The sequence below is a fragment of the Hyla sarda genome, chromosome 1 (genome assembly GCF_029499605.1).
Source record: "Hyla sarda isolate aHylSar1 chromosome 1, aHylSar1.hap1, whole genome shotgun sequence".
Lineage (NCBI taxonomy): Eukaryota > Metazoa > Chordata > Amphibia > Anura > Hylidae > Hyla > Hyla sarda.
Genome location: NC_079189.1, coordinates 497,786,475 through 497,806,299, shown reverse-complemented (window position 1 = coordinate 497,806,299; position 19,825 = coordinate 497,786,475). Strand labels below are relative to the sequence as shown.

Genomic DNA, 19,825 nt, shown 5'->3' with positions numbered 1-19,825 from the left:
TACAGAACAAGGAACTGGCATATAGGATTTAAGGTGGATGCATGGGTAGCTTTTTCCCAAAACGTAACTGACTTGCGTAGGACAGCTTGTGGTTGTTGTTGAGTCTGGTATACAGTGAATCAGGCCTATTATACATCACTTTGCAAAAAAAAGCTAAAGTATATATATTTTTTATTTTTTTGCAAGATTTAACCAAAGTATTGTGTTAACAGGACTAGTGGTGAATGTGCCTTGCATAGCTTTGATTGTCCTGAGCACCAAAACAGACACACTGATCCACTCCTCACCTTTCCCATCTTGTCCTTGCCGCTGCTGCTGGTAGAACTCAGTGACCGCATTCTCTGCTCTTTTTGCTCTTCCACTTCAGATTTGAGGTGCTCAATGTGTACCAGGTAGGCCTGTTCTTGGGCATCTCGAGTACTGAGTTTCAGTTCCATGGCTTTCTTCTCTTTCTCTAGTAGGTATAACTGTGCCTTAAGCTCAGCCATTTCTTCCTGACATCAAAAGACAAGCACAAGGTTAATTCACAGGTCAAAGCAATAACGGAGCCATTTATACTTTAATTGAAGTTCTGTGATCTGTCACATTGGTGTTATACTGAGATGGGGGGGGGGGGGGGGGGGGGAGAGACTCCATTTCTTACATGCAGTATTCTCACTGTATAACTGCAACATGTTCTTGCACTTTATTGTGAGTGCACCATTCACTGTACGTTTTAGACACATTTTGTCCGTTCATTCATTAGTAAACTACCATACAAAGGTTAATAAACAATGGTTCTAAGGATCTTGGATTAGAGACTCAATTGACATGAAGTATGGGTTGTCTTTGTTATGACAGAATTCCTGTCTGTTTCCCAGCTGCTAACCACTAAGTATAGATGAAGTTAACAGACAGAAATTGTATTGTGACTAAGCCTGATGTTCTCTACAGATCTAAAGGCTATTGGGATGGACCATGATTGCTAAATGTATCCTTGAAGAACTGAGGTCTCAATGAATGAATGCATGTGTATAAAGCCTCCTTTAAGTATTATATGTTACCGTTTCATTCTTTGGGGACCCATATAAGCTTGTGCAGCCCTCAAACCTAGCAATACATAAAGGGCTATATCTGAAGTGCCTCCTTATGTACCTTCATTCATTCTTTTTCCATCTATCTCTGGCTGGTGAACTAGCCTTTCTCTCTCTATAGTAAAGATCTTATTTGTCAGTGCTCCAAATAATTATTGCTTCCCTAGGGAGCAAAGAGATCACAGGCTGTTCTTCAGCTATTGTCACGCTGTCGCTTAGTGGATTTTTATTTTCAGACCTCAGAGGTAAAGTAATGACACGTCTTCACCAACCTGCTAGAGGCATCTGCTAAGACTGTGTGGAGAAACTGTTGTCCGTGACAGTGGGTTTCATAGCATGCAATATCAATTCTCCATCAAAAATTGGCAGCTTTGGCTCCACTAAAGACGACTATACATTTCTCAGACTAGTGTTTGCAGCTGGACCTCTGTCTTTTGCAGCAGCTGTGATCTGCATTGCCCTAGAATAGAGGCACTTTGAAGCTTTGTCCGAGTGTTTTTTTTTCTGTTTCTATGGTATGAATTAAAGTTGTCCTCAGAAGACAATGTATGGACATTTATTAAATGCTATTGAATAAACATCACTTACGTGGCGTGCCTATAATGAAGACTATTAGATAGGGGAGGTTTGCTAGAACAAATGAGATAAACAGCTGTGCTCAGGAAGTATCACAGATGCTGTCAATTCTCATTTCATGTTAGAGGACAGGAAAGAAAGGAAAGTACTCTCGGAGATGCATTGTGCTTATTACAGGGTATTATGCTATCCAGAGCTCTGTGCATCAGATATGGAACAAGGCAACAAGATCCTAGTTACTTGTATGTTGTTGATCCAAATCTCCTCCATTCCTATTGTTATTGTGCACATAAGTGCTTGATATACAAGTTACTATATGCAAATACGTTTTTATGTGTAGAGCACTGAAATCCGTACATGTATGTATAAAAGGTCCCTGCTCAGTTGGTAAGGAGGTAAAAACCGCCAGCATTTCTTACTGTCTCTTAACCACTATCTGGCTGCTGCAGTTAAGAGCAGATAGCATCTAGACTGCATTATCGGAACCCATTCTGCTTCAGATTATGTAGTGCAAATTCTATCTACAGCGGCAATGATAAATTATTTTCCTCTTATATCCATACTTATACAGCTAAAATACTGAATTAAAAAACACATCTTATAGGACTAAGTACATTTCTTCCTGGAAAATGTGTCATTTTCATTGCATGGATTTTGTTTACCACGTCTGATTATATTCTTTTTTATTACTACATACAGCATGGTGGTCTGACTTGTGGAACCACAGAAAAGGGTTTAGATTTCTGATGGCATTGTGTTCCAGAATTCAACACTATTTATGACAAATCCACAATCTCTTCCAAACCCATCTGCCTCTCCACTAGTATAACCAGTCATGATAAGCTGCCAGATACACAGTACAAAACCATCTATATCCACTGACAGCCACACTATAAAACTCACTGGGAAAAAGTTGTAGTAAAGATAATCAACAACAACATAAAAAAACATGGTTGTGTCAATAGTGAATGAGCCCAATATTATCCTCAGGCAAGGAGAAAAGGACATTAATGTTTTGCTCAGTTTACAGCATCAAGTCCTAACTGCAAATCTTGAGTTTGTGATGTGAATGTAAATCTAGGCACATCAGCAGTGAGTTTGCCTACTGCTGCCAACATCTCTATATTCAGGGCTCAGTGCTTGAAACCAAGCCATGACTATCTGTCAATCATGCTGGTATGGGGTGGGAGGGGGACCAGAGGCATGCCTACAAAACACTAGGGAAGTGATGGTGAACCTATGGCACGCGTGCCACAGGTGGCACACCGAGCCCCCTCTCTGGGCACACGGCCACAGGCCCCCGTCACATTCCGGACATCCCTGTGTCCCGAAAGGTCATTTTGGGACACAAGGATGTCCCGGTTACCTCTCTGCGGTCCCGTGTCAGCTTTAAAAATGCAGGGACCGCTGGGAGGTAGAGCACGCAGGGATGCCATGGCACTGACGTCCCGTGCATGCACCCGTAAAGCAGAGCAGAGCGGAGCATCGGGGAGGACCGAGAATGACGCGCGCATGGTAAGTGACCAGCGGGACGTCATCTTCGGTGTTCCGACACAGACATACAGCCTCCAGCCATACACTGTATATGTCTGGAGGCTGTATGTCTGTGGGGGAGCACTGCCTGTCTAATGTGGGGTAACCCTGCCTGCCTAATGTGGGGTAACCCTGCCTGCCTAATGTGGGGTAACCCTGCCTGCCTAATGTGGGGTAACCCTGCCTGCCTAATGTGGGGTAACCCTGCCTGCCTAATGTGGGGGAACCCTGCCTGCCTAATGTGGGGGAACCCTGCCTGCCTAATGTGGGGGAACCCTGCCTGCCTAATGTGGGGGAACCCTGCCTGCCTAATGTGGGGGGAACTTTACTGCCAACCTTGTGGGGGGAATTATACTGCCAACCTTGTGGGGGGAATTATACAGCCAACCTTGTGGGGGGGGGGGGGGCTATACTGCCAACCTTGTGGGGGGAACTATACTGCAAACCTTGTGGGGGGAATTATACTGCCATCCTTGTGGGGGAAATTATACTGCCAACCTTGTGGGGAGAATTATACTGCCAACCTTGTGGGGAGAATCATACTGGCAACCAACCTTGTCGGGGGAACTATACTGCCAACCTTGTGGGGGGAACTATACTGCCAACCCTAATGTGGGGGGAACTATACTGCCAACCTAATGTGGGGGAACTATACTGCCAACCTAATGTGGGGGAACTATACTGCACCCAATGTGGGGGAACTATACTGCACCCAATGTGGGGGAACTATATTGCACCCAATGTGGGGGAACTATACTGCCAACCTAATGTGTGGGAACTATACTGCCAATCTAATGTGGGGAACTATACTACACCCAATGTGGGGGAACTATACTGCCAACCTAATGTGGGGAACTATACTGCACCTAATGTGGAGAACTATACTTTACCCAATGTGGGGGAACTATACTGCCCCTAATGTGGAAAACTATACTGCACCTAATGTGGGGGAACTATACTGCCAACCCTAATGTGGGGGAACTATACTGTATCTAATGTGGGGGAATTATACTGCACCTAATGTTGGGGAATTATACTGCACCTAATGTGGGGGAACTGTACTGCACCTAATGTGGGGGAACTGTACTGCACCTAATGTGGGGGAACTGTACTGCACCTAATGTGGGGGAACTGTACTGCACCTAATGTGGGGGAACTGTACTGCACCTAATGTGGGGGAACTGTACTGCACCTAATGTGGGGGAACTATACTGCACCTAATGTGGGGGGAACTGTACTGCACCTAATGTGGGAGAACTGTACTGTACCTAATGTGGGGGAACTATACTGCCAACCCTAATGTGGGGAACTATACTGTACCTAATGTGGAGAACTATACTGTACTTAATGTGGGGGAACTATACTGCCAACCCTAATGTGGGGGAACTATACTGTACGTAATGTGGGGGAATTATACTGCACCTAATGTGGGGGAACTATACTGCCAACCCTAATGTGGGGGAACTATACTGCCAACCCTAATGTGTATTCTGCTTTAATTGCTGTGCTGGCACTTTGAGGGGAAAAAAAGTTGGCGTGCATTACGGTTCGGGCACTCGGGCTCAAAAAGGTTCGCCATCACTGCACTACTAGGGGCTCAGTGCCTCCTCTCTGCCTCTTTGAACTCTATGATAAATAAAAGGTCATTTTTTTCTGGTAATACAGCACAGATCGCAAATATAAAGGTAGAGTGTGTGCTAGTGTCCTATATGCTAATCTGCCAGTTGTTTGCAACTCTTGCAGTAACTTATTGTGTGAACAAACCCTCAAAATTAAATTAACAGCTGGTGCAAAAAGTAATCAGCTTTACAGCTACAAACCATATACCATTCCTCCGAATTTACATTATGTATAATTTTAATTTAGTGCATAAGACCCATAGCTGCAGTGCTTATATGTGGCTGCAGGTTTTAATGGGGCCACAATGTTCAAAAGTGAGGACATTTAAAGCAGTCCAAATTGCTCTAACAATTTGAAATAGCACATTCAATTATGCAAAAATAATAATTTGATAACCTCTATTAATACAATTTGATTGGGAAACAGTTTATATTAAAAATCTGGGTGATTTTATTAAAGGAATGTGAGAAAACCTGATTTAAACCCATAGGAGCCTCTGTTACTATAATAAAGTACTAAATGTGTCCTTTATTGTCAGTTTTCTGGGAATGCTTTGTCTGGAAATATAAAGACAGACAAGCACCAAACAAAACTGATCACTGTAGCGCTGACAAATGAGCACAAGCCAGGCTGCCATTCAGGAGAGATACTGGTAAGTAATGCCATGTTTTTGCAGCATAGACAGCAGTGTCAGACCTGATGGCTCAAGAACTCTGGGCTTTAAAAGAGCAGACAGGAACATCATCAGACTGACGGAGCAGCTGCATTGGGGACTAATATGAGTGATGCACTCCACATGCTAATGAACTAGACACCATTTGTTTTCCTGCTGGTATTCACAGAGGTGAGCTGAAAACATCAGCTAACTCAGATGTACATGCCAAATGAAGAGATGTACTCATCTCCCAGTATAGCTCTCAAACCAATTTGCTTCCCAGTTAGTATTTCAACCTGTCAAGACCTGGAAGCACAGAAATGGTTAGGTCTACAATCTGGTATTCATGTCAAAATGAATTTTGGTAAAGGGAAACAATTTCTGCTGCGATAACTAAAAAAAACAAATAATTAACAATTTATGTCTTTTTTTAACCTTTATGCTTTCACTTTATCCAGTCAAAACATTCCAATGTAAAAATATTTCTTAAACATTTGCTAAATCTCTGTTTCTAGAGATATGAAGCCCATACCCCCACACCTGGTTCCTGTTCTTTAACTCTATATATGTTTATAATTAAGTTTAAAGTAAAAAAAAAAAGTGACATGCTTTTAACAAGTAGATTATTATAAAAGTATACATTTTGTTAAGAATCCATTTACTGTAGCTGGGATAACGTGAGCTGTAATTACTATTAACATAATGGATAAAAGCATTCAAAAATAGTCTTACAATTTGCAATATCCTAAATGCTTGTAGAAAATGTGTTAATATAGAAGAGGTTGTGTCATGACACCCCCCATGCATGATATTATTAATAATACCTGAGAGATGGTAGATAAGACATCATATCTGTAGCACACAAGGAGACTGACTAATGGTACCAACATAACACCATAAACAATTTCTGGTGCCTAAACCCCCTAAATATACATTGATCAGCAATATAACTTTGTTTACTTACTGCCTAATATATCCCACCCCTTGACAGATGCCTATTACAATGTTTGGACAGTTTTGATGTCATGTGTTGGAATCAAGAAAAATAGGCAAGATCTGGCAAGATCAATTTTGAAAAAGAACAAATTGTGATGGCTAGATGAATAGGTCAGTCTTCAAAGTGGCAAGCCTTGTGGGGGTACTCCTGGTATACAGCAATTACCACCTAATAAAAGTGGTCTGTGGCAGGGTCACTGGTGCCCAAGCCTCATTGTTAATGCTGGCTTTAATACAAAGATGTTGAATCACACAGGCATTAGAGCTTATTGCCTATGAGGCAGAGTAGCAGCTAGCTAGTCAGAGTACCCATACTGAGCCCTGTCAACAGACCAGACAAAAGCACCTCCATGAGAGCAACAGCACTGGACTGAGAGCAATGGAAGAAGGCACCTGGTCTGATGAATCACATCCTCACAACTTACAAGACTTAAAGGTTGGCACTTCCTGCTAATGTTTTTGTGCTAGAGCCTTCAAAGGGTCAGAGCTATATAAGTGGCATAAGGAGGGGCCTATGCAATATTGGCAAGTGGCCTAATTGTTATGGCTGATGAGTACCATCTCTGTGCTTATGGAACCTAATTATACACCTGTTCCCATGACCTGACCCTTAACTATTATAAACACCAGTGATTGTCTATTTGTGGTTTCTAACATCATGACCTCTCTCTTTCTAAAACTGGAACTTTCAAAAACCTCTTATCGTTTCACCCTTTTTCTAGACAATATTGATGTCTTCGTACATTTTCAGCATAGTAGAAGAAGTGAACAGCAATCACAGCTGCACGTTCAGTGTAATGCACAGTCCATAGGAACACAATAGCCGGTAGCAGGAGCCAAAAAATATCCAATCATAGTCCTGATTTGGGTGCTCAATCCCAACAGCAGTAGTTAACAGTTCAACAACATGTAGAAAATTCAGGAGGCACTCACCCCAGAACTATGTGCAAAGCATACCTCAGGACCGTAGCATAGGTTGTATTAGAGAGTTTATTTTATGTTCAGGTAAAAGTATGGCCTACAATGATTTTGTATGTGATGGTTTATACTTCATCATCATTTGTAACACTTTTTCTTGACTGACTGGTATGCGCAAGTTAGTGGAGTAGCGATGGGAACGTTGGTAGCTTGTTCCCTGGCCAACCTGTATGTAGCCACATTTGAGAAAAAGTACATCTTCACAGCTAGCAATCAGTTCCATAAATCCATAGCCTTCTACAGACTCTTTGTAGTTAATGTTTTTATTGTTTGGATGGACACTGAATCCGCTTTTGCGGATTTCGTGTCCAGTCTGAACACAGGTAATGACATGAATTTGAAATTTACTTACAAGACTGGGAATAAGGAATTAGAATTTCTAGATACACTAGTTAAGGTAGTGGATGGAGAACTGGTAACCGTGGACAGAAACCCACCGCTTGTAATTCATTACTTCACTTTCAGAGCTTTCATTCGGAGCATGTTAAGGTGGCAGTACCCTATGGCCAGTTTTTAAGGTTTGGAGCGTTTCAGCGTTTGGAAGTAAATATTCCGAACACTGTCTTCACACTGCAGGGGTCGGCCACGCCCCCTCAATGCAAGTCTATGGTAGGGGGCATGACAGCTGTCACGCCCCCTTTCATTGACTTGCATTGAGGGGGTGTGGCCGTCACGGCATGAGAACCAGACAGAACAAGGTGGTGAATCCTGACAAACGTTTTAGTTTTTCATTCCAATACAGTCCTATGGCTCCTCAGATTAAGAAGGTTATTTATGACAAGTGGGATATTCTTAAGAATGACCCCAAGAGGCGTTTACCAGAAATAGACCCCTTATTACTTAAAGGTGTAAGAACATCAGTGATCTTTTGGCACAAAGTAAATTACAGGATCAAGATTCAGGTAGCAAGTGGTTAAAAAAATGCTGCATTGATCGGAACTTTCCTTTGTGGTAATTGCTCTTGGTGCCCCTTTGTTTCAGTAGATAAGAATGTGACCCTAGGTGGTGTAAGGGTTAAAAAGAAGGATTTAATCTGCTGTAAAACTAAATTTGTAGTTTATGCGATCCGTTGTACTTGCTCCAGATTTTACATTGGTTGCACCATTCGCTCACTGAATGTTAGATTTCGTGAGCATGTGCACTCGAATAAAACACAAAAAGGTTCCCCAAGAATGATTAAACTCGTTCTGGAGGATCATGGAGGGGACCCTAGAGTCCTTTTCTTTTATTGGTCTAGAACGTGTGTATACCAGAGAAGGCAGTGATCGGCGAAAAACATTATTACAGTGCGAAGCAAGGTGGATCCTGAGAAGGAATGTTCAGGACAATTTGGGGCTAAACGATAGATTAATAATCACCGAGAGAATTTCTCTCGGTAATTATTGTTCTATAATCCTCATGACGTTCATCATGATGGTACTCTGACCGTGTAAATTGGCGTGGTTCGAGATAGGTGATATTAAACGATGGATTAGACTTGAGTCCTTTCTCTTAAAAATTTGAGAATTTTTTGATTTACGTTTACGCTCACTATGTTTATAATTAGTACTATTTTTGTAATCTCCATGTCCAAGCTGTGTGTTTTTTATTGCACCTGAATGTTTTTATAATGCACATATGTTTATAATGTGTTGTACTGTGAACGCCTACTGCTCTGATGTCACGGGGTAGGTGGATTTAACTACCCGGACGTGAGAGCAAAGGCGTGGTCTGAAGAAGCACCTCTACTGGGTGTGAAATAGCTGTTACATATCTCTGGTGTATAGCGTCCACGTTGGCCCGAATTTTAATGTGTTGTTCCTGCACAATGCAATAAACATGACTCCTGTTTGCACATAGTTCCGTGGTGAATGCCTCTTGAATTTTCGACACGTTTGGACTTCGTACATTTACATTTATTATCATTTTCGAATCGGTCTTCCCTCTTGGAAACTCCACTGAATGCAGCAATCATGCCAATATTTCTGTCTAACCACTACATTAACACTTCTACCTGATGCCAGTCCCTGCACTGGTTGCCTATTAACTGTAGAATACAATTTAAATGAATTTTCCTAGCAACTAAAAAGTTATTTGCAACATTGTTTGGCCATTGGCCATCATATTCAGGTTTGGTTTTGCCCCTATGCGACAATCTATATAGTTCCTGCCCTGGCGACACAGCCCATCCTCTGCAAGCAGGGAGGAAAGTATCGAGCTATGTTAGCATACTTACTGAAAGAGAGCCACCAGGGAGAAACCATATAAAAAAACTTTTTTTGTTGCTAGGACATCTCCTTTAACCAGATAACGACCACGGACGAGTATAGACGTCCAGGTTGGCGGCCGTTCCCGCACCTGGACGTCTATACTCGTCCATTATTCTCATGGGTGCTGCCCAGTGCACCCACGAGATCGCGGCAGGGACTCGGCTGTATCACAAAGCCGGGACCCTGCTGCACTGCCAGGACCAAAGTAAACTTCGGTCCCGGCAGTTTTAACCCTTACAGCCGCGGTCGGAAGTGACCGCGGGCTGTAAGTGTTATGACAGAGGGAGGGAGCTCCCTCTGTCTCCTCTGCAGCACCCCGCATCGCGATCGCGGGGTGCTGTGTGTGGCCGCGGCTGGCCGGGACCTGCCACACTGCCGGGAGTGAAGTTCACTTCACTCCCGACAGTTTAACCCTTACAGCCGCGGTCAGAAGTTACCGCGTGCTGTAAGGAGTCCTGACAGAGGGAGGGGGCTCCCTCTGTCTCTCCTGCAGCACCCCGCAGCGTGATCGCGGGGTGCTGTGTGTGGCCGCACTGCCGGGAGTGAAGTTCACTTCATTCCCAACAGTTTAACCCTTACAGCCACGGTCAGAAGAGACCGCGCGCTGTAAGGAGTTCTGACAGAGGGAGGGGGCTCCCTCTGTCTCTCCTGCAGCACCCCGGAGCATCGCGGGGTGCTGCTGCATACCTGGGCAGCCGGGGGTCCTACAAAGACCCCCAGGTCTGCCATGGGTATTGCCTGTAGGACGTGCCAGAGGCACGTCCTGATATGCTGCCTGCTAGTGAAAACTGGCAGGCAGCATATAACTGCAATGCTTTGAAATACTAAGTACTCCAAAGCATTAAAAAGTGTAAAAATAAATAAATAAAATAAAAGTGTAAAAATAAAAAAAATAAATGTAATAAAAGTGTAAAAAAATAAATAAAAATAAATAAATATATATTAAAAATACATTTATTAAATGAATCTAATAAAAAAATGCATAATGTGTAGGATCGCATTGGCGGACATCCGCAGCATGTAATATGCTGCGGATGTCCACCATGTGATCCTACACATTATGCAGCAGTCACGGTAATGAGCTCCCTGCTGTGGCTGAGTAGCTTTGTGTGTCCACTCATAGCGGCGGATTTCCCGCCAGCAGTCATGAGCGGACACACTGAGCTACCCAGCCGCAGCAGTGATGGATATATTCGCCATGAGCGGGTGCTTATTCCCACAACATGGCGGATATATCCATCAGGAGCCTTAACTGTCACAGACAGAGGCGTTATACTGCCAGCCGACCAAGGACCAATCAGAGAGGTCCCTGGTCCAGCCAATAACTTCTAGGGGTGCGGTATATAAATGGTTTCACTTGTAGGGGTGCGGTATATAAATGGGGTCACTTGTGGGGGTGGGGGTACTGTTCTGCCCTGAAAGCCAAATGGCGCTCCTCTCCTTCTGAGTCCTACCACGCGGCCAAGGAACCATATATGGCCAAAGCGGGGGTATTTCCGAACATGGGAAAAGCAGCTAAATAAAATATAGGGTGCATTTCTTTCAATATCAGAAGTGATGTACAAAAAATATGCCCCCCCCCAAATGATGCATTTGTGAAAAATTGCAAATTTCGAATTTTTAACACTGACTTTGTAATAATTGCTGCCAAAAAGCTATGGTGTTAAAATACTCACTGTACCCCCTAGCAAATACCTTTAGGGGTCTAGATTTTAAAATGGGGTCATTTGGGGGGGGGGGGGGGGTTCCTATGTTCTACTACCTTTTAATTTCTGCAAACCTTGCATAGCACACAAAAAAAGATGTACTTTTCAAATTTTCTAAATTTCAAGTTAAATTGTTAGGCTTCTAACTAATTTAAAATGTTAATGAAAAACAAAAAAATGACGTCAAAATAAAGTAGACATCTCAAAGTATAAGTTTCATAAACTATTTGGTCAGTATGTATAAATATATGCAACCTATTAGTGTTAAAATAGCAAAAAATCGTAATTTTTTGTAAAAATTTCATGATTTTTTACATTGTAAAAAAAAACTACAAATGATATCGGCTTACTTTTACTATGTACACGACGGACAACTTGTGACAAAAAAACAATGTCAGAATTATCGTGATTGGCTAAACGTTACCAGAGTTATTCTCTAATAAAGACAGACATCCCCGATTTGAAAAAACAGGCCTGGTCTTTCAGGGGCGTACAGGTTTATTTGTATTGGTCCTTAAGGGGTTAAATGCATTACTCTCATCCATAAAGCTCTTAACAGTGCTGCACCTCCCAACATCTCTTTCCTCTGCCACTGATCATATAAACTTGTATTTTTGTGCATTACTCTAAATTGTATTTAAGAATGGTGGCTAAACCATTGTATTGAAGAAGCACTTTTACCTTTTATTTCCCCCTATTTCTTCATAGATTGTAAGCTCTAACTCCTGTTGCCTGAATGGTCTTATTTTCTCTGTCCATGGACCCTCCTTACTGTAATGTGCTGTGGAATAGGTTTGTGCTATATATATATATATATATATACATATATATATATATATACACACACACACACACACACACATATATATATATATATACACACCCATTATTAAAACAGTCATAACTATTAATTTAATAGCAAAACTGTACCAGTAAAAAAAATTAATAGTTTATGTTACCTTCATGGCCATAAGCTCTTGCATCAAGACAGCATTTTCCAAATCTAGTCTCTGGCTGTCTCCCCGTGGCTTTACATCATAGCTCAAAGGATCAATATGGATGCTCTCCAGTTCCAGCATTGTGAGTTTAACTGCAGCCCGATCATTCTTCAGCTGCTGAATGTAATCCTTCAACCTCTGCTCATCCTCTTTTGTAAACTCTGTGTCACAGCTACTGGCTGTAGAACTTGTGGTGCTGAAGAAGTGAATGAAAGACAAGAGAGAGTGTAAGATATGGTGAGTCTCAATAGTTACAATTAAAACCATCGACACAACATATAATGCAACTAAAGTATTGGATTTAAAAAAATGGTAATTGTAACAAGAGCAGGCACAGGAGCAGGCACCCAGTGGACACTATTAACAAGGCTTCTTAAAAGGCAACTGGACAATATGTCCAACAATCTACTAAAAATAAAAGGATAAAAAAAAAAATCATAATTGTTTAGTATAAAAAATAAGTACTACAGTATATATTCTTTGTTCACTCGTATGGAATGTTAGGACCTGTATTCTACTCGTGCACGTCTTGATATTTGATGTATCGTTTTGGAGTCTTTATAGTCTTCTCTATCAATCTTCCCACTTGTGCTCACCAGAGTTCATGATAATTTATGAATGCCTATATTTACCACTTTTCATGTCTCCCCCCTCCCCCCACACATTTATACCCCTCCTATTGTTGTATTACCAGTTTTTGCCATGATAACATGAAGTGCATCGGATGTAACAACGCTCGTTTACTGGCTGTATTAACATTGTTATCTTTCAATAAAAACATTGATGATAAAAATAAAATAAGTACTACAGTAAAAGAGGTCTGCCTATAAGAGGTATAAGGAAACCAGAAGAGAAGCTACCAGAATTTTGTATAAAATTAGGCAGAAGATGGCAAAGCATTAAAGTAGAAATGGCTGAAGGGAACCTGTCATTTATTTCATGCTGCCCGAACAGGTAACATTACACAGACAGACTCTGCTCAAAGATAGTTAAATTATCACTTACTCTGAAAATCTATGGCATTTCAGAGAAATTATAGGTTTAAGGTTTATCAGGAATAGGGCAACTAGTCATAAAGGCAGTGGCCTGCCAACCTTGATTGACTGGTCTCTATGTGTATCTAGCAGTGGTTCTCAATCGTTTTCACGACTGTACCCCCAAAGGGTGAAAGTATGTCTGCGGGTACCCATTGCGCGGAACTTGCATACGAGGGGTACCCGTGGACAAAGTAATTCATAAAAGTACTTAATTTCATAATGGCGTGTGCTTACCTTTCTAATGCAATACTTAATCCCCTTGTGCCATTATTCCCCCCTCCATCTTAATCCCCATTTGCCTTTATCCCCCCTCCATCTTAATCCCCTTGTGCCATTATTCGCCCCCCCCCCTCCCCCGATTCCCCTGGGCCAATATATAACACACATACAATGACACCCTCCCTCCCATACTGCGGTGTTACACTTAGTTTAGCATGCTCACCAGGCCTGTGTCTATCCCGTTCGGCGGGAGTCAGAGGACCGGTCTTGCCTTCAGTCGAGATTGACTTTAATCCACTTAGGTGGCCTGCAGCTCTGATGTTGCCCTACTATTCCTCTCCCTCCCCCTTACCCGTCCCTCCTAATGTGTCTTTAATCGGACTAGTTCTAGTTCTAACTCAGTTCAGTAGCAAAAAGTTTGCTTGTGTTATTATTGGTCCTCAGGTGTATTCCGGATTGCTAACGCACTGATGTTCAAATCTTTTTGCTATGCGCCTGCGTGCGCACTGTACAGTCTATGTGCACTGCCTACTTGTTTTAATAAACTTTATCTTTTTGACACTAGTATGTTTATAAGTGAAATATGAAAAGGTTTGGAAGCAGCCATTAGAATCCATATGACAGATCCCAGTGTTATTGTGTGTATCTTATCATCATTTGCTACCCACATGACTGTGCTCTGTAGAGCTGGCATACAAGCAGATTCAGCAAAGATTCTGTGTCTTAGCAGCCATTAGAGGTTACAGTATAGACCTATAATGGCCATTGGCGGTACTGTAATCTATTACAAGATTTTAAACACTCAATACGTTTGGGGAGGCTGCAGGCCCTCTTGAAACTGTCTGTGTCATTTGTGTCACAGACATTTAAAACAATTTAAATGTTCTAATGAGTGGTGGGGGTCTCAACACACCTAGACCCGACCAATCTGGGAGAAGTATTTGGCTTCTCTCCCTGGCTTGCTGCAATTTCCATCTCACTGCAGGAGATGCACTCTATTGTAAGTGTATGAGGCCTGTCTACTGCAGTTAGATGGAGATCGCTTTGCACCCTGCCTTTTCTAATGGTTGGTGGGCATCTGAACACCCAGACCCTGATCAATCATAACTTTTGATGTGTATTTGTGCAAATGACAAGGACACTTTAAAGAGCTAAATCTGTACAGTCCAGAAGAAAGAAGGAAAAAGGAGGGACCTGATCGGAATCTTTAAATACGTAAAAGTGTTAAATTAGGTTCAGGAGGGAAATGGTTTTAATAAGAAACAAGGGGGCACAAGCTGAGGTTAGTTGGAGGAGAAATCAGAAGCAACATGGCAAAATATTTTACTTAAAGAATAGTAGATGCTTAGGATGCAATTCCAGCTGTTGTGGTTGGAAAATCCACAGTAAGTGAATTTAAGCCTGCCAGAGATAAACATATATCTATCCTAAGATAAAAAATAAGGATGGAAATATACGGGTAGACTAGCATGACCAGTAATCAGTCTTCCATGTAATAAAAATATTATATGCATTTATAAAGAAAAAAATGTAAGTAAAAATAAATCAAAGTTCACACAGAAAGTAACACTGCGGAATGCTCTTTTGGATGCCACATACAGGTATACTGAGGTATTTTTTCCCTACAAGGACTACCAAATTTGTATGATTATAGAACTCTATTCTAAAGGAGCAGTATAGGCTCCAGCACAGGGTTCTGCAGTGTATGTACATGGGTCATTATTTAGGTGTTGCATGGCAAACAGGAACCTTAAAAAAATATTCAGCCTGAAGGACTTCCAAATGTAAATTTACAAAAGGAAGCTTTTTTCCCTTAGCACACGCACAGAGAAAACTTCTGCACAGTGGAACTTTTAATATAAAGTTTGCTGACTACAATCCATAAAACTGCTGAACATTTTAAATGTGTTGCAATGTCAGTACGGTGTGTGAATACTAGACAGACTGACCATTCCCGAGAAAAAGAACTGCAGATGTGTCGCTGTAAAACACCAAGCACTGTCAGCGTTTTCTCTACAGGACAAGCAAAATGACACAGAGCAGAAATAACTAAGCTACAAAAAAGTGTAGAAGAGCAGATATGATATAATACACACAATTTAGTTTCACCATATTCCTAAAATTTTCACAACGATGCAGAAGAACCACAATAGAATAAGTGACTGTAACCAAGCATCTGCTACTACTGTAAGGTGCCCTGTACAACACTATTGGGAGCCAAAAAGATTTACCTCAAAAAGGAAAAGTGAGAACACTTCAGAACAGACAGTCATTATAGCTGATCAATGACATACTGTCACTGGTCCAAAATAGTTCGAGGACCTCGTTCGTGGGCATCCAAAAATATTAAGAACACCCACCTTCATTTCAGGTGCTGACAGTATGTCATTGTCCAGCTATAATAAATGTCTGCTCTGATTTGATAGACTGGAATTTTCTATTATTAATTTATAGCTGCATATACAGTAATAATTCATCCCAGTTAGTGTTACTCACCACTTTCCTGTTGTTCTTTACCCACCAGCACAGTAACCTTCACAGTTGTAAGGATGCTTATCACATTACCTGGATACATTGTTATCTGTCTTTTGCACCTTTCTTCCACTAAACAACATAGTCCCATGCACCAGCTAATCCAGTATATCTTCCACATGCTGTCTATAAACCGCTTAATTCTAATCTATTCCTGCCGCCTGTTATGTCAACAATGTCATAATTACAGAAATAAATGCTGAACATTGTACCACTACCCAAAAATATGAACCAAGGGGCAGACTGATGTTCACTTTTGCAGAATTTAGAAGAATCCCATCCTGAATTTTGGAAACGGTTTCCTGCACTGATTATTATATTGTCAACAGAGAACCATGCCCTCCCACAGATGCCAGCACAGCCCCCTGACACAAGGCTGCAAAAAAGCAACTTCTGCTCCGCTCCGAGCTAGGCCAATGGCTGTCAATCTGTCGACAAGAAGAGCATAAAAAGCATGCAGAGAATAGAATTAACAAAACCCTGAATCACAGAGGAGAATATAATTGTATACTGTGACATGCAGACCTCTGCTATCTAACGCCTTCACTGCTGGATATGCCATACCTTGCCAACCAGCATACTTTTGGAGCATAGATCAGCAGAATGGTTACGCTACCTGTGGGATATCGGTTTTGTCTACTATATGTTCACTCTGGCTGTTGTTACTCTCCTTAGATACTCATTCAGAATATCAGGCTTCCACTCAGATCTTAAAGAAGCACCCCAGGAAAAAAATGTTTTCGCTTCTATAGTGCAGCATAGGCTATTATTAGAGAATTATGTAGAGGTTCTTCTGTATGCTTTGTGCTTACCCGCTTAAGCTGATGTGGCAAGCATGGGTTTTCAGCCATACTGATTCCAATTATATCAGTGAAATGATTTTCTACTGCTGCATACATTTCCCATAGATTGCACAGAGAGGGGTCAGAGTCGCATCACAACACTTCTCCTAAAGAGATCACCTGGCTAGACTCCAGTAGGCAGCCTAAACTGCTGAGAGTCATATGTGGGTTGGTGTCGGTTCACATTACATGCAGTGGTCTGAATGCTGGTCACACAACACAGTTCCATTAAAGAAATACATGGATGCAGCTGTGCTGGGATAAAACAGATGGCGCTGTAGGACTAGTGATGGTGAGTGAGCATGATACAGGCAAAAAACAAACTAAGCTAAAAATATGATATTGGCCTCAATAAACAAACAGTATTTGCCACAGTGAATGTCTGTTTGTGGAAGGGTTTTACAACGGTGCTTCTGACAATAGTTATTTTCTGCATTTGCTGATAAAATTGAATATTTCCAATAGAAACAAACATGGGCTATTACATTCTGGCTATTATATTTTTTGTCATTGCTGTCAGATATTTCTGGTGAAAAGACATTAAAATAATATAAACAAACATTAAGTTCTACACACAGGAACAAGCTGAATGAAATTATGTGACACTAGTAGTATCTCTGCTTAGAACAGAGAAAGGTAAGAGAAACACAGATACCATGGACATCATAAAGGATGCATGAACCTTCTCTCCAGGTTTGCAAACCTGTAGAAATTCCTAGACTATGTGTCATCCTTTACGGCACACGTTACAGGTGAGGACCATAAAATAGGATTGCATTATTATTCAGTGATGCAAATAAAATAGAAATACTTGTGACAGCCACTTGATCTTCATAAAAATAGAGTGCCTGTCACCATTGATATGAATTGCTTATAGTAAGAGCACAGTGCATCTCATGAATGCTTGAGCAACACAAACCCAGCTGCATAGGAAAACCTTAAATACGTCAAGTAATAGCAATTGTGTATGTTCTTGGGTGGCATCACAATTGAATAGTGAAATTCTTGTGTAGGATATAAGATCCTGAGGTCTTAGATCTGACCAGGATATAGTACCACAGATTTAAATGTCTTAATACTAAAAGGAAATGTTAAAAAGGGAGAGATGATAAATTAAGTCCTTATGTTGGTGACTGGATTTAATACATTTTACATGGGCACTCTTCACGCCCATGGATCAAACCCTACCCCAGATCTTCAATCCCTTTGTTTTGGCTTGTGACAATGGTGCATAACCTTTATGAAACATGGCCAAAATGGCCATACAGCTCCAATAGTCGAACCATACTTCCTTATAAACATAAATGCTCAGTTCACAATTAAGAGACACTGGGTGGGAGGAAGTTCATTCTGTTTTAGCAACAGGTGGAGGCACCCTGGTCAGAAAGAACTGGTCTATTACATTGAAGGTGTGTTTCAATTGGTGGGGTGGCTGATGTGTGGGAAGGAGAAAAGTGACCTCACACTTACAAACAAGGAATTATGGGATTTGTAGTTTAAGGGAACACACTCAAACAGGAAATAGCCAGTTCACAAAAAGATAGTCTCCGCTGTATGATAATCTCACAACATAGCCATTTAGCCCCAAGACAAGTGCAGATCCTTCCTAAGCATGTCCATTACTGTCTGGCAGGTACGTACTAAAATCACCTTATGGTGTATTACCCATTTAATCTCAACATGCCAGATACTTTTTCTCCATGATAGCTGAAGAAAGGAACATTAGCTGAACATTTAACACACATCATATAGTTGTCTTTTCGAAAAGATGGGTTCAGCATACTGTAATTTGATGTGCATGGCAACTTTTACTGCAGTGCAATTTCTCTTAAATGTTGTACACTTTTCTCATTTGCTAACTTACTGACGAAGGTTCCTCTGTGGTCAACAAGCTTGCAAATATACTGTATTTTATTTCTGGAAGACAATAAAGGTATAACTCCTATATTTTGGTATTTTTTTTGTCTTCAAATAGTTTTTATTAGAAATGTCTTATCATTTAGCTGTTTGAAAAGACAAATCCATAAGGTGGACTTTCTGCATAGATAGCAGCAGGGAGGGTGAGTGAGTTACACACTAGCTCAGATTGTGGACAGGGGAAAGAACTCTTGGGGGGCACAGCTCACACAGGTTTCACATATGTAAAACACAATTTTGCATGGGGGAATCACATGTGTACAAATACAGAGAGAAAGCAGAGCTCACAACAAATTGTAAAGGCTGTAAAAGAGAAACCAAGCAGCGTTCTTAAATATAGACCTACGGAGAAAGTGTTTTTGCACCACAAGTACATAGCAAAACAGATTTTTAAGCGGTGTCCATAGCATTTAACATCACATACACCTTTGTAAATATTCATGATTCTGTCAGCAAAACACAGACTGATATTAATAGCAGTCTGCATTCTGACTATGGTATTAGACCTAGGTTCTAAACCTGTGAGGGTTATAATGCCATCTCTCTAGGGTTACCTTTAGTATATTCTTGCTGTGCTTTTAATAGGTAGCACAGTGTATGCTCATACCCTTTGGATACTTTGACAAAATTGGTCTGAGTTTGGGGCACTTGTTTAAGGAACATTAAGAAACACAGTATGAAATGAACAGCTTGTTACTTTAGGAAAGCTACAGGGAATTTGAGTTTCCACAGCTACCCTGTTTTGTCATCAAAATAGCATACATTTATAAAAGGAAGCAACTCTGATAATATATCTAGATAAGAGAATAACTCCCCAAGGTGAGGCTTCACTCAATAAACTAGGAAATTGGGTATGTTAATATAAGATTCAGATTCAATGCAGTTGCTGCCATT

General features: G+C 41.2%; 1 protein-coding gene across 6 annotated transcripts in view; it reads right to left on the bottom strand.

Annotated features, from left to right (window-relative positions):
* MCC (MCC regulator of WNT signaling pathway) overlaps positions 1–19,825 on the bottom strand; it is a 418,752-nt gene that overhangs the window by 12,894 nt on the left and 386,033 nt on the right. For all 6 annotated transcript variants that reach the window (XM_056537453.1, XM_056537452.1, XM_056537454.1 and 3 more), the window contains 2 exons: positions 12,346–12,580; positions 288–494 (listed from right to left, as the gene is read on the bottom strand). In XM_056537453.1, coding sequence (XP_056393428.1) covers positions 288–494; positions 12,346–12,580 — 442 coding nt within the window. The remainder of the gene's footprint in view (positions 1–287; positions 495–12,345; positions 12,581–19,825) is intronic.